This window comes from Oncorhynchus gorbuscha, linkage group LG14 (genome assembly GCF_021184085.1).
Source record: "Oncorhynchus gorbuscha isolate QuinsamMale2020 ecotype Even-year linkage group LG14, OgorEven_v1.0, whole genome shotgun sequence".
NCBI lineage: Eukaryota > Metazoa > Chordata > Actinopteri > Salmoniformes > Salmonidae > Oncorhynchus > Oncorhynchus gorbuscha.
In genome coordinates this window covers 71130167-71152616 of record NC_060186.1, presented here as the reverse complement: position 1 = coordinate 71152616, position 22450 = coordinate 71130167, and the positions used below count along the sequence as shown (strand labels likewise).

Below are 22450 nucleotides of genomic sequence, written 5' to 3'. Positions count from 1 at the left end.
AATCTGTGTTAAAATGCTGTATCTTTTTGTATTTATAAAACTATTTTGGGTGGTGTGAAAGCAGAGTTTATTAACAGGATTATTAACGGTTAGACAGAGCGTTGGGACTGTTGCAGGCCTACACGTTGGCTGCACTGTGACCAGTAGTCCACTAGGGACAGCCCATTGGATTCTCAACACTAGACACAACCCAGTAACAGGTCTCTGCATTACAATATGAAGCTAATATAACAGTGTTAACAGGTCTCTCTCTAAAGCAGTAAAACACCTTGTCTAAATTATGGATCATATCATGACAGTGCCAAAATATCCATTGAGACCTATGCCATCCATTTAGGCCTCTCGCTCCCAAATTCAGTTTTTGCTTTACCCTTTCTCTCTCTCTAAGACAGAGTCGAAGACACAATGCTCTGAGCACACAATTCATTAATCTATATTTCAGCAGCAAATGTATGTCTTGGACCCTGACCAACACTTATGCGTCTGTGTGCTTGGTCATTACTCATGACTGAGGTGTGTGGCCCTATTAAACCGAACAAACCCGAAGCATGCTACCAGCATCCTGCCCGGACATCCCATCTAACCGCTGGGATTCATGGTTTAAAATGAGTTTCTTTCTTGTTTCCCAACTCCATACCCAGTGACTAGGTGGAGTGCTGTGGTCTTATAGCAGTGAGACTCATCAATCCTCACCTCTACAGCAACTGTCTAGATATGGGTTGTGTTCATTCGTCACCAAAAGGAAGAAAATGGACTGAAACAGGGAGGGACTACAAGGACTAGCCAACAAGAAAGGCTGATTTGTTTTATAATGGTCAGTCAGGACTAAACCCAGTACAAAAACATGGGAGGGAAAGAACATCATATAAAACATATATATAATCACAAATGAATCAGATGTCATGCAGTATCAAACTAGAAACCTCCTAACTCCAAAAGACACTCTCTGAAACAGATGGAAATGCAAAATAACTTCTCCGTTCTTTAACGTTGAGCAACAGCGTCTCCCTCCTTTAACGTTGAGCAACAGCGTCTCCCTCCTTTAACGTTGAGCAACAGCGTCTCCCTCCTTTAACGTTGAGCAACAGCGTCTCCCTCCTTTAACGTTGAGCAACAGCGTCTCCCTCCTTTAACGTTGAGCAACAGCGTCTCCCTCCTTTAGCGTTGAGCAACAGCGTCTCCCTCCTTTAGCGTTGAGCAACAGCGTCTCCCTCCTTTAGCGTTGAGCAACAGCGTCTCCCTCCTTTAGCGTTGAGCAACAGCGTCTCCCTCCTTTAGCGTTGAGCAACAGCGTCTCCCTCCTTTAGCGTTGAGCAACAGCGTCTCCCTCCTTTAGCGTTGAGCAACAGCGTCTCCCTCCTTTAGCGTTGAGCAACAGCGTCTCCCTCCTTTAACGTTGAGCAACAGCGTCTCCCTCCTTTAACGTTGAGCAACAGCGTCTCCCTCCTTTGCGTTGAGCAACAGCGTCTCCCTCCTTTAACGTTGAGCAACAGCGTCTCCCTCCTTTAACGTTGAGCAACAGCGTCTCCTCCTTTAGCGTTGAGCAACAGCGTCTCCCTCCTTTAACGTTGAGCAACAGCGTCTCCCTCCTTTAACGTTGAGCAACAGCGTCTCCCTCCTTTAACGTTGAGCAACAGCGTCTCCCTCCTTTAACGTTGAGCAACAGCGTCTCCCTCCTTTAACGTTGAGCAACAGCGTCTCCCTCCTTTAGCGTTGAGCAACAACGTCTCCCTCCTTTAACGTTGAGCAACAGCGTCTCCCTCCTTTAACGTTGAGCAACAGCGTCTCCCTCCTTTAACGTTGAGCAACAGCGTCTCCCTCCTTTAACGTTGAGCAACAGCGTCTCCCTCCTTTAACGTTGAGCAACAACGTCTCCCTCCTTTAACGTTGAGCAACAACGTCTCCCTCCTTTAACGTTGAGCAACAACGTCTCCCTCCTTTAACGTTGAGCAACAACGTCTCCCTCCTTTAACGTTGAGCAACAACGTCTCCCTCCTTTAACGTTGAGCAACAACGTCTCCCTCCTTTAACGTTGAGCAACAACGTCTCCCTCCTTTAACGTTGAGCAACAACGTCTCCCTCCTTTAACGTTGAGCAACAACGTCTCCCTCCTTTAACGTTGAGCAACAACGTCTCCCTCCTTTAACGTTGAGCAACAACGTCTCCCTCCTTAACGTTGAGCAACAACGTCTCCCTCCTTTAACGTTGAGCAACAACGTCTCCCTCCTTTAACGTTGAGCAACAACGTCTCCCTCCTTTAACGTTGAGCAACAACGTCTCCCTCCTTTAACGTTGAGCAACAACGTCTCCCTCCTTTAACGTTGAGCAACAACGTCTCCCTCCTTTAACGTTGAGCAATAACGTCTCCTTCCTTTAACGTTGAACAATAACATTTCCTTCCTTTAACGTTGAACAAAAACATCTCCGTCGTTTAACGGTGAACAATAGCGTCTCCGTCCTTTAACGTTGAGCAAAAACGTCTGCTTCCTTTAACATTGAGCAATAACATCTCCCTCTAACGTTGAGCAATAGCGTCTCCGTCCTTTAACGTTGAGCAATAACGTCTCCGTCCTTTAACGTTGAGCAATGACGTCTCCCTCCTTTAACGTTGAACAATGACGTCTCCGTTCTTTAACGTTGAACAATGGCGTCTCTGTCCTTTAACGTTGAACAATGACGTCTCTGTCCTTTAACGTTGAGCAATAACGTCTCCGTTCTTTAACGTTGAGCAATAACATTTCCTTCCTTTAACGTTGAGCAATAACGTCTCCGTCCTTTAAATTTTGAACAATAACGTCTCCTTCCTTTAACGTTGAGCAATAACGTCTCCGTCCTTTAACGTTGAACAATAACGTCTCCGTCCTTTAACGTTGAGCAATAACGTCTCCGTCCTTTAACGTTGAGCAATAACGTCTCCGTCCTTTAACGTTGAGCAATAACGTCTCCGTCCTTTAACGTTGAGAAATAACGTCTCCCTCCTTTAACGTTGAGCAATGACGTCTCCCTCCTTTAACGTTGAGCAATGACGTCTCCCTCCTTTAACGTTGAGCAATGACGTCTCCTTCCTTTAACGTTGAGCAATAACGTCTCAGTCCTTTAACGTTGAACAATAACATCTCCCTCTAACGTTGAACAATAACATCCCCCTCCTTTAACGTTGAGCAATAGCGTCTCCGTCCTTTAACGTTGAGCAATAGCGTCTCCGTCCTTTAACCTTGAGCAATAACGTCTCCTTCCTTTAACGTTGAGCAAAAACGTCTCCTTCCTTTAACGTTGAGCAATAACGTCTCCGTCCTTTAGCGTTGAACAATAACGTCTCCGTCCTTTAACGTTGAGCAATAACGTCTCCGTCCTTTAACGTTGAGCAATAACGTCTCCGTCCTTTAACGTTGAGCAATAACGTCTCCCTCTAACGTTGAACAATAACGTGTCCGTCCTTTAATGTTGAACAATAACGTCTCTGTCCTTTAACGTTGAGTAATAATGTCTGCGTCCTTTAACGTTGAGCAATAACGTCTCAGTCCTTTAAAGGACAGAGTGATTAACTAATATAGTCTGTGTAATAATCCAGGAAGGAAATATTCCATAGAGACAATGACACTATAAATATGCCAGTTTATGTCAAATTGACATCAAAAGTTTCAAACTTTTGCTAGCCCTAACCCTTTCCCTAACCTTAACCTAACTATCCTAACCTGCTACAAAAAGTCAATTTTTACATAAATTGTATTCTATCTAGTCAAAACCTCTAGGGATTGACCGGGGTGGAGACTATGCACATCACAATGAACCATGGAACATGTTTTTTGTTGCAAAACTTAATAAAACGTTTTCTGTTTCCATGCCCTAATTTAAAACGACCCTGGAGAGTCACACTGCAGTCTCTGAAAGTCTATTAATTCAGTGACATGGTTATTTCTCCCTGCATGTCATATCTAAATGCTAAAATAGGAATAAACACAAATAAGAATTAATATGATGGTGCGTGTCTCTGGAAATCTATCTTTAATAAATCTGCTTTTCAGAATGGGTGACAATCACTGACCTCCAATTTTTTTGAAATTGCTTTTTAATGTAATCTAAATACAAGGTTCACACAGAGTTTTAGAAAACACATTAAATGAAACAGTATTCAGACCTTGTCTGGCTACCCAGACACATCACTCCGGACAAACGCCACGCCCACTCTAACGTTTCTTCTCCACGATGAATCTGGAGTCGGGTTCCCCTGACGCTGCATTGGATCAACCAATGGTTGCTCAGATGTTGCATTGCATCAACCAATGGTTGCTGCCACGTCATCAACTGTGCAGTCAGGCACAAGATTGCTATAACATACTGTATGTTGTTAGCTGCTATGTAAAATACATATTCAGGCGTTGTAAGATCTGGCATGTGTCAGAAACGTCTGAGCAGGGGAACACGATCTGAATCTGATCACCTCCCACCTGCATTTCCAACGTGAACACATTCAAGCCATTCTGATTGGTCACAGAAACCTTTTGGTGTGGCCAGAGCCAGGACACACGTGGGTAAAGCGGCGTTTCGGAAATAGTAATTAGCTTTGATGCTCTCGATTGGTTGGAGACAATCCATTCGCTAATGACTTGTTTTGTACAACGCTCCTCACTTTGACACCGCAGAAAGGACTCCTAGGACGCCAGTCTGACTGAATGGATCAGGAGAAAGGACTCCTAGGATGGCAGTCTGACTGAATGGATCAGGAGAAAGGACTTCTAGGATGGCAGTCAATGGATCAGGAGAAAGGACTTCTAGGATGGCAGTCAATGGATCAGCAGAAAGGACTTCTAGGACGCCAATCAATGGATCAGCAGAAAGGACTTCTAGGACGCCAGTCTGACTGAATGGATCAGGAGAAAGGACTTCTAGGATGGCAGTCAATGGATCAGGAGAAAGGACTTCTAGGACGGCAGTCAATGGATCAGGAGAAAGGACTTCTAGGACGGCAGTCAATGGATCAGGAGAAAGGACTTCTAGGACGTCAGTCTGACTGAATGGATCAGGCAAAAGGACTTCTAGGATGGCAGTCTGACTGAATGGATCAGCAGAAAGGACTTCTAGGACGGCAGTCTGACTGAATGGATCAGGAGAAAGGACTTCTAGGATGGCAGTCTGACTGAATGGATCGGGAGAAGGGACTTCTGGGATGGCAGTCTGACTGAATGGATCAGGAGAAAGGACTTCTAGGATGGCAGTCTGACTGAATGGATCAGGAGAAAGGACTTCTAGGATGGCAGTCTGACTGAATGGATCAGGAGAAAGGACTTCTAGGATGGCAGTCTGACTGAATGGATCAGGAGAAAGGACTTCTAGGATGGCAGTCTGACTGAATGGATCAGGAGAAAGGACTTCTAGGATGGCAGTCAATGGATCAGGAGAAAGGACTTCTAGGATGGCAGTCTGACTGAATGGATCAGCAGAAAGGACTTCTAGGATGGCAGTCAATGGATCAGCAGAAAGGACTTCTAGGATGGCAGTCAATGGATCAGCAGAAAGGACTTCTAGGACGCCAGTCTGACTGAATGGATCAGGAGAAAGGACTTCTAGGATGGCAGTCAATGGATCAGGAGAAAGGACTTCTAGGACGGCAGTCAATGGATCAGGAGAAAGGACTTCTAGGACGGCAGTCAATGGATCAGGAGAAAGGACTTCTAGGACGTCAGTCTGACTGAATGGATCAGGCGAAAGGACTTCTAGGATGGCAGTCTGACTGAATGGATCAGGAGAAAGGACTTCTAGGATGGCAGTCAATGGATCAGGAGAAAGGACTTCTAGGACGGCAGTCAATGGATCAGGAGAAAGGACTTCTAGGACGGCAGTCAATGGATCAGGAGAAAGGACTTCTAGGACGTCAGTCTGACTGAATGGATCAGGCAGAAAGGACTTCTAGGATGGCAGTCTGACTGAATGGATCAGCAGAAAGGACTTCTAGGACGGCAGTCTGACTGAATGGATCAGGAGAAAGGACTTCTAGGATGGCAGTCTGACTGAATGGATCGGGAGAAGGGACTTCTGGGATGGCAGTCTGACTGAATGGATCAGGAGAAAGGACTTCTAGGATGGCAGTCTGACTGAATGGATCAGGAGAAAGGCCTTCTAGGATGGCAGTCTGACTGAATGGATCAGGAGAAAGGACTTCTAGGATGGCAGTCAATGGATCAGGAGAAAGGACTTCTAGGATGGCAGTCTGACTGAATGGATCAGCAGAAAGGACTTCTAGGATGGCAGTCTGACTGAATGGATCAGCAGAAAGGACTTCTAGGATGGCAGTCTGACTGAATGGATCAGGAGAAAGGACTTCTAGGATGGCAGTCTGACTGAATGGATCAGGAGAAAGGACTTTTAGGATGGCAGTCTGACTGAATGGATCAGGAGAAAGGACTTCTAGGATGGCAGTCTGACTGAATGGATCAGCAGAAAGGACTTCTAGGATGGCAGTCTGACTGAATGGATCAGCAGAAAGGACTTCTAGGACGGCAGTCTGACTATATATGTACCAATGGATCGAGCAGGGGAATTAAATTCAGTACGAGTCATCAGGCAAATTCAGACCCAGAGACACTTAGGAGTTTTTCGAGGTAGTCGGGGACATTTCCATTTGAGTCATTTAGCAGACACTCTTATCCAGAGAGACTTAAAGGAGCAATTGGGGTTAAGTGCCTTGCTCAAGGGCTCATCAACATTTCTTACTTACTCAGCTCAGGGATTCGAACCAGTGACCTTTCCGGTACTGGCCCAACACTAGCCAGAAAGACTACTTTTCAGAATACTCAGTAAGTTATTGGAGGAACACTTTACTTGAATGGCAGAAAATACGTTAATAGTTTTTTGGTTTGGAATTTACAATCTGTTCCGTACAAATCTGTATAGAGCTTCAGATTTATAGAAAACCAGAAATATATTTAACACAAGGTGTCCTTTACAAAGAAACATCAGGATTGAGGAAAGATTCAAAAGATATGCTTCTAAATATATTTATGTAGATTTCATTTTGTTAAACAGATACCTGGAGGTTATGTGACACCTTCCCACCTTCCCTATATTGGCGACTTCATTTTACAAGGTAAAACCAAGGAATTAGGTAATGTTGACGTTAACTTTTGTACATAGTTTGAGGCACTCAAAGTACACTACAACAGGCAACAGCAGCCCAGTATGCCCACCATCCATCACTTTGAGCAAAGCAATTTGCAGAAACAGCAGGACCATGTAAAAAATAACAGAAAAACCAACAAAAACAAAATGTCCCCAAAATACTACCACAGAGCTGGCTGGAAGAACAACATTTTTCTCCTGAAGCGCAGTTGGATTGCTAGATCTATATAGGCCAAACTTCTAAACAGTCTAGGCCATTCTCTCAGGATTTAGACAGGAGACAAATAGGAGAGAGCGAGAGCAGAGAGAGATATTCATGAGATAAAGCAGTCCAAACGGAACGCTTGTTAGGGGCCATTGAGAAGAAGAGGATCTTCAGAGCACAAGATCACGGTAGAGAAGAGGGGACCAGAAGAGAGAGAGAGAGTGAGAAAAGCTTGTTAACAGTGAAATACTAGCCAAGAGGCTGTCTCGTTAGAGGAAGACACATCACTGGCTACATTGGGTCATACATGCTGCAAGATCCAGATAGTCAAATCCCTGACGTGATGCGCGTGGATAGAACAAGAGATGGTCACCCATCTTGGTGAAAAAGATTAGATCTAACAAAGTTAATATTGAAATGGAAAGGCAGTTGGAATGGAAACTGAGCTATGCTTTGGCATTAGAGTTTCACTTAAAGGGATAGTCCAACCATATTACAAAATTATATACTAGTTTCCTTACCCTTTAAGCAGTCTGTCCTTTTGTAATTCGGGATAACTATCCCTTTAAGTTAAACAAATAGTCTGCCAAAACTAAAGAAGTTTCCATTAAGTTAGTGTAAATCAATTGAAGTACACTGCTCAAAAAAATAAAAGGAACACTTAAACAACACAATGTAACTCCAAGTCAATCACACTTCTGTGCAATCAAACTGTCCACTTAGGAAGCAACACTGATTGACAATGTCACATGCTGTTGTGCAAATGGAATAGACAACAGGTGGAAATTATAGGCAATTAGCAAGACACCCCCAATAAAGGAGTGGTTCTGCAGGTGGTGACGACAGACCACTTCTCAGTTCCTATGCTTCCTGGCTGATGTTTTGGTCACTTTTGAATGCTGGCGGTGCTTTCACTCTAGTGATGGCATGAGACGGAGTCTACAACCCACACAAGTGGCTCAGGTAGTGCAGCTCATCCAGGATGGCACATCAATGCGAGCTGTGGCAAGAAGGTTTGCTGTGTCTGTCAGCGTAGTGTCCAGAGCATAGAGGCACTCCAGGAGACAGGCCAGTACATCAGGAGACGTGGAGGAGGCCGTAGGAGGGCAACAACACAGCAGCAGGACCGCTACCTCCGCCTTTGTGCAAGGAGGAGCAGGAGGAGCACTGCCAGAGCCATGCAAAATGACCTCCAGCAGGCCACAAATGTGTCTGCTCCAACGGTCAGAAACAGACTCCATGAGGGTGTTATGCGGGCCCGACGTCCACAGGTGGGGGTTGTGCTTACATTCCAACACCGTGCAGGACGTTTGGCATTTGCCAGAGAACACCAAGATTGGCAAATATGCCACTGGCGCCCTGTGCTCTTCACAGATGAAAGCAGGTTCACACTGAGCACGTGACAGACGTGACAGTCTGGAGACATCGTGGAGAACGTTCTGCTGCCTGCAACATCCTCCAGCATGACCTGTTTTGCGGTGGGTCAGTCATGGTGTGGGGTTGCATTTCTTTGGGGGGGCCGCACAGCCCTCCATGTGCTCGCCAGAGGTAGCCTCACTGCCATTAGGTACCGAGATGAGATCCTCAGACCCCTTGTGAGACCGTATGCTGGTGCGGTTGGCCCTGGGTTCCTCCTAATGCAATACAATGCTAGACCTCATGTGGCTGGAGTGTGTCAGCAGTTCCTGCAAGAGGAAGGCATTGATGCTATGGACTGGCCCTCCCGTTCCCCAGACCGGAATCCAATTGAGCACATCTGGGACATCATGTCTCGCTCCATCCACCAACGCCACGTTGCACCACAGACTGTCCAGGAGTTGGCGGATGCTTTAGTCCAGGTCTGGGAGGAGATCCCTCAGGAGACTGTCCGCCTCATCAGGAGCATGCCCTGGCGTTGTAGGGAGGTCATACAGGCACGTGGAGGCCACACATACTACTGAGCCTCATTTAGACTTAAGGACATTACATCAAAGTTGGATCAGCCTGTAGTGTGGTTTTCCACTTTAATTTTGAGTGTGACCCCAATTCCAGACCTCCATGGGTTGACAAATTTGATTTGTATTGATAATTTGTGTGATTTTGTTGTCAGCACATTCAACTATGTGAAGAAAAAAAGTATTTAATAAAAATATTTCATTCATTCAGATCTAGGATGTGTTATTATAGTGTTCCCTTTATTTTTTTGAGCAGTGTAGTTAAGTTAAGGGAAAATGGAAGGCAGTGATGGTCAGGCAGCTCTTACATGATGCTCACGCTTCATTTCTGGGCAGGACTGTCTTCAGTTAGACACCAGCAGACCACTAGGTCTGAAATTACTATGCCTCGAGTGCTTCCTTCTGGGCAGGACTGTCTTCAGTTAGACACCAGCAGACCACTAGGTCTGAAATTACTATGCCTCGAGTGCTTCCTTCTGGGCAGGACTGTCTTCAGTTAGACACCACACCAGCAGACCACTAGGTCTGAAATTACTATGCCTCGAGTGCTTCCTTCTGGGCAGGACTGTCTTCAGTTAGACACCAGCAGACCACTAGGTCTGAAATTACTATGCCTCGAGTGCTTCCTTCTGGGCAGGACTGTCTTCAGTTAGACACCAGCAGACCACTAGGTCTGAAATTACTATGCCTCGAGTGCTTCCTTCTGGACAGGACTGTCTTCAGTTAGACACCAGCAGACCACTAGGTCTGAAATTACTATGCCTCGAGTGCTTCCTTCTGGGCAGGACTGTCTTCAGTTAGACACCAGCAGACCACTAGGTCTGAAATTACTATGCCTCGAGTGCTTCCTTCTGGGCAGGACTGTCTTCAGTTAGACACCAGCAGACCACTAGGTCTGAAATTACTATGCCTCGGGTGCTTCCTTCTGGGCAGGACTGTAAACCTCCTCGCTGCGTGAACCCAAGTACTGTAGCAGTTCACATGAAAATTCTGAAAAAGTTTGACTGCTGATACGTATTCAGTGAAAACTAAGTATGCTGCGATCAAATACTAGTTTCTACAAATGTCTGCCCTGGTCAACTGTAATTTCTGCTATTGTGAAGTGGAAACGCCTCGGAGCAACAACAGCTCAGCTACGAAGTGGTAGGCCACACAAGCTCCCAGAACGGGACCGCCTGTCCTCTGAGCAACAACAGCTCAGCTACGAAGTGGTAGGCCATACAAGCTCCCAGAACGGGACCGCCTGTCCTCGAAGCAACAACAGCTCAGCTACGAAGTGGTAGGCCATACAAGCTCCCAGAACGGGACCGCCTGTCCTCGGAGAAACAACAGCTCAGCTACGAAGTGGTAGGCCATACAAGCTCCCAGAACGGGACCGCCTGTCCTCGGAGAAACAACAGCTCAGCTACGAAGTGGTAGGCCATACAAGCTCCCAGAACGGGACCGCCTGTCCTCGGTTGCAACACTCACTACAGACTTCAAAACAGCTTTGGGAAATGGGTTTCTACAAGCCTAAAATCACAAATGTGAGTTTGGCAGATGCCAGGAGAATGCTACCTGTCCAAATGTATAGTGCCAACTGTAAAGTTTGGAGCAGGAATAATGGTCTGGAGCCGTTTTTCATGGTTCGAGCTAGCCCCCATAGTTCCAGTGAAGGGAAATCTTAAAGCTACAGCATACAATGACTAGACGAGCATACGATTTCTAGATGATTTTGTGCTTCAAACTTTGTGGCAACAGTTTGGGGAAGGCCCTTCCCTGTTTCAGCATGACAACCCTGTGCACAAAGTGAGGTCCATACAGACATGGTTTGTTCGAGATCTGTGTGGAAGAACTGGACTGGCCTGCACAGAGCCCTGACTTCAACCCCATCGAACACCTTTGGAACGCAGACTGCAAGCCAGGCCTAATCACCCAACATCAGTGCCCGACATCACTAATGCTCGTGGCTGAATGGAAGCAAGTCCCTGCATCAAAATGTTCCAACATCTAGTGGAAATGAGTAGAGGCTGTTATAGCAGGAAAGGGGGGTGGCAACTCCATATTAATGCCCATGTATGTAGACACACACTACAGCTGAGAAATTCAAGTCAAAGCAGTTATCAAAATCCATACTAAATTGCTACATTTAATAAGTGACTTTTTAAAAATCTGGTATTCAAGGAGAGACAAATGTTCAGGAATTATTTTTGCAATTTAATTTTTTCACATTATTGCTTTACAGTAAAATGCATTGGTTGGATATGTCCAGTATAGCGAGACAATACATTCATATAAGTTATACAGATGTTTTCGATAAATGTTTCATATGAACTAACTTTACATTAAATATATTATCATTATGTTTTATGTCTCATTTTTATTGGTTGACAAATGACTCCCACATCACATTGAGCTCACAGTGCATCAGGTCGTTTCATTCATTCAATACAATTACATACGGCTCCAATCTGGTGTTGAGAAGTCATAGTTATTGAACGTGTGTGTGTGTGCGCGCAACATTTTCATAGTGCAAACAAATTGTTGCAGAGTGCAAAAAAAAAAAATTCAGTAACCCTCTATAATCTGTTAGTTTGACAATTAACTTTTCTTCAACAATGTGTGCTATAAAGAGATGATTTAACTATAGTTTAGTACACAGAGCAATACAGTCTTAACACACACTGAGGAAAAGTTTAATTAAATCACACTACTAGATTATAAATTAGGTTCATGGTCATTTTTGCCATAGGGGGGGGGTTGTGTGTAGATTTGTGCACTTTTATTTTGTACAACATGGTTTCCATACAATCTGTATTTTCGATGCAGAGCTATGACGTTTATGGCATCTGAATTCTACTTCTTTTTAAACAGTGATAAAGTTGTGGCAGATTGCCCAGAGAATTATTCCACGGTGACATGTGTGTGGGTGTTAGAGGAGTTAGGATAGTCAAGCAGGAAGAGCAGTGTGACCTGCTGTGGTGAGGTGTATTCATTAGGTGCAGACCGTTACAAATCGTTTTGACTGTTGCAAAACATTTATTTAACGGAAACCGTTTACTCTAGGAACCAAACAGGGAGGGACTTACCTGAATTTGTCCAATAGAAACTCTCGTTTTCGTTGCAAAACATTATCCGTTTAAAGTAAACAGTTTCAGTTTCAAAACATTTTTGCAGCAGTCTAACTAATGAATACACCCGTTGTCACCTCTCAGAACCTGGCACCGAGGGCCCAATTTAAAGCAACCCCTAGACCCTATACACTAGTGGAGATCTGAGAGGATTTGACTGGTATTAGCGCAATATGGTGAAACTACTGAGCAATGTGGAGCGATTACTGACAGCTGTTAAACACTCAACTCTCCACAAGTACCTAGGGCGTAGGGTCTAGGGGTCCATTGGGGATTGGACCAAGGACATGACCACACAGGTGTTGTACACCGCTCAAAAGCAAGACAAACAAAGGGAAATGTACAAAGGAAATCAGATCGACTCTAGACCCAAACAGCGAGCATCAGATGTTCAAAAAATATCTATGTATGTTTACAGTTAATAAGAACCAGTGAAAAGATTAAGAATGCAGTGATCGTTGCAAAGACAACAATGACAATCAGAATGGCACTAGCAGAGAACACTATGGGGAAAAGACCCACTGGGGTATATACAGAGCAGTGGGGGTAACTGCTATAAACTGATGGTCCAGAAGGGGGGTTCAGAGAGAGCATCGGGGTGTGATGAGGAGAAGGGAGGATAAGGGGGGGGGGGGGCAGTAGAGTCTTGAACACAGCGAGTCTACCCCCCCCCAGGGTATCAGTTTAGGGGTCCTGCTACTAAAATGTCTGCTCCTCAGGTCCTTCATACAGAGTGGAGATCTCATCTCACAAAGTTCGTCCATGGAGAAGGAAAACTTCCAGAAAGTTCAGAGGATTCTGGACTAAACCATCTGTAGCCAGCCTGGGGGGGGGTGTTTCCCAGCAGGAGTCCTTCCCCTCCGCTCCTCAGGTAGAGTTGGTGATTGAGTAATGCCCTTGTACCAGAGGGTCAGACTCCCCCGCACACACAGAATCTCCAGTTCCAGAACCTTTCCTCCATGTCCTCTGGCTCGGTCCTTTAGCGGGTCATTCAGACCAGTGAGCTCATATTAACCACTAACATTATGGCAACACCAATGGAGTTCCTCCAGAGTCCAACACACATTACATTGAGATTGCATATACAAGTACCTGCTGCCAACACAAAGGGAAAGATAAGTCCTCATCTTTAACACTCCCCTATCAATGCAAGTCTCTCCAGCTTATTGTAGACTAAGTTCCTGCAGGTGTTTTTGCATGATGTCAAATGTCTTAGATTGCAGTAGCATGTAGCTGCCGTTTATTTATAAAGTGGTTGCCAGGTGGGGGGGTGGGTCGTGCCATGGAGGAGCCTGCATTTATTGTCCCAACATGCATTGCACTGCAGACAGAAATGGGTATGTGTTCACGATGTTAGAGGTTCAAGTCTATAGGGGATTGGGGAAGGGGGAGGCGGTGAGACCAAGCTGGGCGCGAGCCTGCAAGTCAGCACACACCCTCGTCATTCTCTCACACAAACACACAGTACATACACAACAACCCCCCAACCCCCCCACACACACAGGAAGCACTATTTGATTCAGAAAGTAGGACAGCTTTGCTTGTTTTAAAGTGCAATATCTACATGTAATTCAGAGAGAGAACACCTATGTCGCCCCCTACTGGATCTGCGGAGGCTCCAGATATTCCCTGATAACCAAACGGCTGCGGTTGCTTGAGACCCCTGCCATGCAGATAGATCAGTGAGGGGACATTGCCCCCTGGTGGTCAAAAGGGGTCGAGCAGACAAAAGAACAGACCGAATCTCATCTGTAACACGATACATATACATGCTACCGTCCAAAGACGTCCGAATATGGACACCGTCCAAAAGATTTCTCCCAACTCTGGAGCAGGTGTTTCTTCTCTTCATGGTTGTGCAGTCTGAGGGGGTGTGTGTGATCTCTCAGAACAAGAAAAAAAAGGCTGAAATTTCAGCACCACGGATTTTGGAGTTGCCGCCATGAGCCAGACACCACCCTTCGAGGGGGAGCCAAATGTCCTTACAATAAAAGTATTTTCTCTGTGTGCTAATTCATTACTGTGAAACAGGCAATGTCCTTTGTGATTGCAACAAGCTCTCAAAAGTATTTTGTAGTCATTTTTAAACTCTATAAAACAAAAATACGATACAAAAACAAGAAGAAAAAAGATGTTGATAAGTTTTCCATTGTGCTGCAAATATACATGACTCTTCTGGTAGTCAGAGACACAAAGCTTCCTGACAAATATACATGACTCTTCTGGTAGTCAGAGACACAAAGCTTCCTGACAAATATACATGACTCTTCTGGTAGTCAGAGACACAAAGCTTCCTGACAAAATGTCTTTAAGTGTTGATGGAGAGAAGAGAAAACTTAGAGTAGATAGCAGTGAAAGATGAGTGTCTGCTGCAGAGGGGTGGGACGAAGCCATCTGGAAAAAGTCAAAGTTCGGACTATGTCTGAGGGGTCCAGGTCTGAAAGAGGAGGAGGAGAGTTCCCCCTCCAAAGGTTGAGGGTACAAGCAGGAGTCGGGGGAGAGGTAGAGTTTTAGGGTGAGGTTGTGTATTCTCCGTAGGGTCTTTGGGTGGATCGGTGGGGTGGGGATGAGAAGAGGAGAAGTTTGGATGGGGGAAGAGTAGGAGAAGGGGTGAGGGTCAATGTTGAGGGTCAGGACTAACCCTAACTTGGACAGAGGTATGTTTGGGTTGTTTGTAAGAGGCAGACTACTGTAGGGTTGATTCTAGGGCCTGTGGGGGAAGGCTAAGGAAAGCCAGTCAGACTACAGATCGTGTGGATGGGGGAATGGAGTAGTCTGAAAATGGGTCCAGTTCGTTTAATGCGTCTGTCCACTCCTCAGAACAAAGCCTCATGGGAAAGTGAGTCCAAGCACAGGGAAATAAAATATTTAAAGACCAGGATCAGATCAAGAGGTCAACAGGTCTGTTATGAAAATGAAAGGTGACCTGTCAAACAGGAGATAACCAGGTTTAGTAACGTGGTGGAGGATGTGGAAAGTTGATTGTGATTGGTTGCCGTTAGGAGTTGAGTGGAGCTTCCTAGTTGAGGTGGGCGTGGTCCAGCTACTCCTCCATGCACATGGGCAGGTTGACGAAGGTGAACACGTTGTACTCGATCATGATGGAGAAACACAGGAAGACAGCGTAGAGGACCAGCGTGTAGATACCCAGCTTCAGATCCAGCTTCCAGTGGTTCACGTGAATCCCCCCCACCTGCCGAGGGGAACACACACATCATATATATATAGTCACTCTGCAGAGGGGAACACAGTACATCCTATATATAGTCCCTCTGTAGAGGGGAACACAGTACATCCTATATATAGTCCCTCTGTAGAGGGGAACACAGTACATCCTATATATAGTCACTCTGCAGAGGGGAACACAGTACATCCTATATATAGTCCCTCTGCAGAGGGGAACACAGTACATCCTATATATAGTCCCTCTGCAGAGGGGAACACAGTACATCCTATATATAGTCCCTCTGCAGAGGGGAACACAGTACATCCTATATATAGTCCCTCTGCAGAGGGGAACACAGTACATCCTATATATAGTCCCTCTGCAGAGGGGAACACAGTACATCCTATATATAGTCCCTCTGTAGAGGGGAACACAGTACATCCTATATATAGTCCCTCTGCAGAGGGGAACACAGTACATCCTATATATAGTCCCTCTGCAGAGGGGAACACACACATCATATATAGTCCCTCTGTAGAGGGGAACACAGTACATCCTATATATAGTCCCTCTGTAGAGGGGAACACACACATCATATATAGTCCCTCTGCAGAGGGGAACACACACATCATATATAGTCCCTCTGCAGAGGGGAACACACACATCATATATAGTCCCTCTGCAGAGGGGAACACAGTACATCATATATAGTCCCTCTGCAGAGGGGAACACACACATCATATATAGTCCCTCTGCAGAGGGGAACACAGTACATCCTATATATAGTCACTCTGTAGAGGGGAACACACACATCATATATAGTCCCTCTGCAGAGGGGAACACACACATCATATATAGTCCCTCTGCAGAGGGGAACACAGTACATCATATATAGTCACTCTGTAGAGGGGAACACAGTACATCCTATATATAGTCACTCTGTAGAGGGGAACACACACATCATATATATAGTCCCTCTGCAGAGGGGAACACAGTACATCCTATATATAGTCCCTCTGCAGAGGGGAACACAGTACATCATATATAGTCCCTCTGCAGAGGGGAACACACACATCATATATAGTCCCTCTGCAGAGGGGAACACAGTACATCATATATATAGTCCCTCTGCAGAGGGGAACACAGTACATCATATATAGTCCCTCTGCAGAGGGGAACACAGTACATCATATATAGTCCCTCTGCAGAGGGGAACACAGTACATCATATATAGTCCCTCTGCAGAGGGGAACACACACATCATATATAGTCCCTCTGCAGAGGGGAACACAGTACATCATATATAGTCCCTCTGCAGAGGGGAACACACACATCATATATAGTCCCTCTGCAGAGGGGAACACACACATCATATATAGTCCCTCTGCAGAGGGGAACACAGTACATCATATATAGTCCCTCTGCAGAGGGGAACACAGTACATCATATATAGTCCCTCTGCAGAGGGGAACACAGTACATCATATATAGTCCCTCTGTAGAGGGGAACACAGTACATCATATATAGTCCCTCTGCAGAGGGGAACACAGTACATCATATATAGTCCCTCTGTAGAGGGGAACACAGTACATCATATATAGTCCCTCTGCAGAGGGGAACACAGTACATCATATATAGTCCCTCTGCAGAGGGGAACACAGTACATCATATATAGTCCCTCTGCAGAGGGGAACACAGTACATCATATATAGTCCCTCTGCAGAGGGGAACACAGTACATCATATATAGTCCCTCTGCAGAGGGGAACACAGTACATCATATATAGTCCCTCTGCAGAGGGGAACACAGTACATCATATATAGTCCCTCTGCAGAGGGGAACACAGTACATCATATATAGTCCCTCTGCAGAGGGGAACACAGTACATCATATATAGTCACTCTGTAGAGGGGAACACAGTACATCATATATAGTCCCTCTGCAGAGGGGAACACACACATCATATATAGTCCCTCTGTAGAGGGGAACACAGTACATCATATATAGTCCCTCTGCAGAGGGGAACACACACATCATATATAGTCACTCTGTAGAGGGGAACACACACATCATATATAGTCACTCTGCAGAGGGGAACACACACATCATATATAGTCCCTCTGCAGAGGGGAACACAGTACATCATATATAGTCCCTCTGCAGAGGGGAACACAGTACATCATATATAGTCCCTCTGCAGAGGGGAACACAGTACATCATATATAGTCCCTCTGCAGAGGGGAACACAGTACATCATATATAGTCCCTCTGCAGAGGGGAACACAGTACATCATATATAGTCCCTCTGTAGAGGGGAACACACACATCATATATAGTCCCTCTGCAGAGGGGAACACAGTACATCCTATATATAGTCCCTCTGCAGACAGGGAACACTACATCATATATAGTCCCTCTGCAGAGGGGATGACAAATCAAATAGTTCTGCATATTAACATTTATAAATGATACCCTCAAATTTCATGGGAACAAGCAATTACATTTTCCAATTAGTTGTGATTTAAGATGCAGTACCTATGTTAACTGCACATGGTCCCTTTAAAACAACTACTACAGTGCAACAGCATCATATATAGTCCCTCTGCAGAGGGAACAAGTACATCTAATAGTCCCTACATCATATATAGTCCATCTGCAGAGGAACACAACATCATATATAGTCCCTCTTCCATCATCATATAGTCCCTTTTCAGAGGGGAACACACACAAGTCCCTCTGCAGAGGGGAACACAGCCTACATAAATACACCTCTGCAGAGGGGACAGCAGTACATCATAGATAGTCCCTCTGACCAGTCATCATATATGTCCCTCTGCAGAGGGGAACACATGTATAAAATAGTCCCTCTGCAGAGGGGAACACAGACATTTTTCCCTCCAAGTGACAGTCAGTGCATCACACATGTTCTGCAGATGGGATAGTCACCAGGGGAACCCACTCCCTGGCATTACAAGCATCCTGCTCTACAAAAGAGGGTTTGTGCTCACCGTCAATGCCACAAATCAAATTTGTGCATATTAACATTTATAAATGATACCCTCAAATTTCATGTGTAAGCAATTACATTTTCCAATTAGTTGTGATTTAAGATGCAGTACCTATGTTAACTGCACATGGGGAATATGTCAATCATGTTTTCTTAACTGCAAAGTTTAATGACCCTTTCCATTAGAACAATATTCAACATTTTCAAAAACACAAGCCACAGCCTAATAAATACACTGGCAGATTGGACAGCGGCAGTCATAGATACACTACTGACCAGTCATACTGTGTGTAGCGACTACAACACATGTATAAAATATGCCATATAGCAGACATTTTTATCCAAGTGACTTAGTCATTCGTGCATACACATGTTTTACGTATGGGAGGTCCCATGGAACCCACTACCCTGGCATTACAAGCATCCTGCTCTACAAAAGAGGGTTTCTGCTCACCGTCAAAGCCACAGATCCCAGTAGCAACACGACAGAGTAGACCAGTCCTCGACTGTTGATCATGACCTAGAGGGGGAAGGTATAGTGCACGTTAGTTAGACGGGGAATATGTCAATCATGTTTTCTAACTGAAAGTTTAGAATTAGAACAATATTCAACATTCTAAAAAAGGCAGACGCAGTCAACCGCCGTAAAGGCAGACACAGTCAACCGCCGTAAAGGCAGACACAGTCAACCGCCGTAAAGGCAGACACAGTCAACCGCCGTAAAGGCAGACACAGTCAACCGCCGTAAAGGCAGACACAGTCAACCGCCGTAAAGGCAGACACAGTCAACCGCCGTAAAGGCAGACACAGTCAACCGCCGTAAAGGCAGACACAGTCAACCGCCGTAAAGGCAGACACAGTCAACCGCCGTAAAGGCAGACACAGTCAACCGCCGTAAAGGCAGACACAGTCAACCGCCGTAAAGGCAGACACAGTCAACCGCCGTAAAGGCAGACACAGTCAACCGCCGTAAAGGCAGACACAGTCAACCGCCGTAAAGGCAGACACAGTCAACCGCCGTAAAGGCAGACACAGTCAACCGCCGTAAAGGCAGACACAGTCAACCGCCGTAAAGGCAGACACAGTCAACCGCCGTAAAGGCAGACACAGTCAACCGCCGTAAAGGCAGACACAGTCAACCGCCGTAAAGGCAGACACAGTCAACCGCCGTAAAGGCAGACACAGTCAACCGCCGTAAAGGCAGACACAGTCAACCGCCGTAAAGGCAGACACAGTCAACCGCCGTAAAGGCAGACACAGTCAACCGCCGTAAAGGCAGACACAGTCAACCGCCGTAAAGGCAGACACAGTCAACCCCTGTAAACACACAGCTCCAGGTCGTAGTCAACCCCTGTAAACACACGGCTCCGGGTCGTAGTCAACCCCTGTAAACACACAGCTCCAGGTCATAGTCAAACCCCTGTAAACACACAGCTCCAGGTCATAGTCAAACCCCTGTAAACACACAGCTCCAGGTCATAGTCAACCCCTGTAAACACACAGCTCCAGGTCGTAGTCAACCCCTGTAAACACACAGCTCCAGGTCATAGTCAACCCCTGTAAACACACAGCTCCAGGTCATAGTCAAACCCCTGTAAACACACAGCTCCAGGTCATAGTCAACCCCTGTAAACACACAGCTCCAGGTCATAGTCAACCCCTGTAAACACACAGCTCCAGGTCGTAGTCAACCCCTGTAAACACACAGCTCCAGGTCATAGTCAACCCCTGTAAACACACGGCTCCAGGTCATAGTCAACCCCTGTAAACACACGGCTCCAGGTCATAGTCAACCCCTGTAAACACACGGCTCCAGGTCATAGTCAACCCCTGTAAACACACGGCTCCAGGTCATAGTCAACCCCTGTAAACACACGGCTCCAGGTCATAGTCAACCCCTGTAAACACACGGCTCCAGGTCATAGTCAACCCCTGTAAACACACGGCTCCAGGTCATAGTCAACCCCTGTAAACACACGGCTCCAGGTCATAGTCAACCCCTGTAAACACACAGCTCCAGGTCATAGTCAACCCCTGTAAACACACGGCTCCAGGTCATAGTCAACCCCTGTAAACACACGGCTCCAGGTCATAATCAACCCCTGTAAACACATGGCTCCAGGTCATAATCAACCCCTGTAAACGCACGGCTCCAGGTCATAGTCAACCCCTGTAAACACACGGCTCCAGGTCATAGTCAACCCCTGTAAACACACAGCTCCAGGTCATAGTCAACCCCTGTAAACACACGGCTCCAGGTCATAATCAACCCCTGTAAACACAAGGTATTAGTTAACTCAAGGGGCGTATCTCTACAGTCTTAAATGGCTTCCTCCGGCCATGATGAGCAGACAACGTCTTATACTATTGAGATGCACTCCTAGTAGACAGGTGGGAGAGAGCTGGAGCGTCAATAAGGTCAAGGACTCAACACAGTACTGAAACACAGTCCTTAAAAAAGGTTTTATTCCCCTCTTCAATTTGAGTGTATTCACTTCCAGAAAGATGACTAATATACTACAAATATTTAGTGCATATTGAGCTAAAGTTGTACATCTCTCAGTAGTGGGCTCTGTTCCCTATGCTCCAGGGTGAAGGTATCAGCTTCCACTCCCCCCATCCTAACTAAAAAGCTAAACTGATCCAAGATCAGTGTCCGGGGGCAACCTCACCCTACTCCGTTCCCTATAGCTGTTCTTACCTCGGAGCCGTAGCTGACCGCCATGGTCTGTAGTGCCCAAGGAACGCCCAGCCCAACCAGGATATCAAACACATTACTGCCGATGGTGTTGGACACTGCCATGTCACCCAATCCTAAACACAAATAGCTGTCGTTCAAATATAAGCATTTTACATAAAAAAACATCCTCCAGAATTAACTTTGAAAAGCCTTAAAGAGTATGGCTAAAGATGGTACAGTCTGAAGACCCCCCCACCCCCCACCTACCCACCCCACCCAATGAAAAAAAGCCAATGACTAGATGTCCTATCAAACAGTTCAGGGAAATGACAGAAAGTAGAGCTGTACCTTGCCGAGCAACAATGAGACTGGCGATGCAGTCTGGAACACTGGTGCCGGCTGCCAGGAAGGTGATTCCCATAATGACATCTGGGATGCCAAGGGTGTAGCCGATGATGGTGACCTGTGACCCACCCCCACACACGTTACGGCTGATAATTCACCAGAACGACAGAAACAACCCTTGCCCCCCCACACACACACCCTCTACCCTGAGACTCACCATCCAGACCATGAAGTAGGAGAAGACAGCGATCCAGACGGTAGAAAGGAAGAAGGAGACCATGAAGAACTTCTCCCAGCGAGGCTTCGCACAGTTGGGGATGGTGAAGAACAGGAGGAGCAGCAGGGGCCACGAGATCAGCCACTTGCACTTGCTGCCGATGCCATCTGCAGAACAGCCGTGGAAGATAAACATATCAAATGTATTTATAAAGCCCTTTTTACATGCAGTCAAAGTGCTTTACAGTAAACCATGGGGCCAAGAGTCTGGAAAAGCATGCAGAAGCACAGTGGTGACAAACTCCCTAGATGAACCTACTACTCTACAACATTCTAGAACAGTGTTCTGGTCCTGGAGATTCACAGAAGTCTGAAGGTATTTGTTCCAGCCCACTCAACTTACAGAACTAATTCAACTCATCCGCTACTTTAATCATTAAGCACTTGACAGCTGAAACAAGTCTGTTTCATACACACACTTGGCAGAGTTTGTCATGCACATAAGTCTGTCAGAGATCATTAGAGTTTGCCATGCACATAAGTCTGTCAGAGATCATTAGAGTTTGCCATGCACATAAGTCTGTCAGAGATCATTAGAGTTTGCCATGCACATAAGTCTGTCAGAGATCATTAGAGTTTGCCATGCACATAAGTCTTTCAGAGATCATTAG

The 22450-nt window shown here is 45.8% G+C and overlaps 1 protein-coding gene across 3 annotated transcripts in view; it reads right to left on the bottom strand.

Annotated features, from left to right (window-relative positions):
* Positions 1-11437: 11437 nt before the first annotated feature.
* The window catches only part of LOC123995378 (sodium/potassium/calcium exchanger 4-like), a 53133-nt gene continuing 42120 nt past the window's right edge, over positions 11438-22450 (bottom strand). For all 3 annotated transcript variants that reach the window (XM_046298934.1, XM_046298933.1, XM_046298935.1), the window contains 5 exons: positions 21781-21947; positions 21567-21681; positions 21240-21352; positions 18993-19058; positions 11438-15558 (listed from right to left, as the gene is read on the bottom strand). In XM_046298934.1, the coding sequence (XP_046154890.1) occupies positions 15409-15558; positions 18993-19058; positions 21240-21352; positions 21567-21681; positions 21781-21947 (611 nt within the window). In that variant the 3' untranslated portion in view covers positions 11438-15408. The remainder of the gene's footprint in view (positions 15559-18992; positions 19059-21239; positions 21353-21566; positions 21682-21780; positions 21948-22450) is intronic.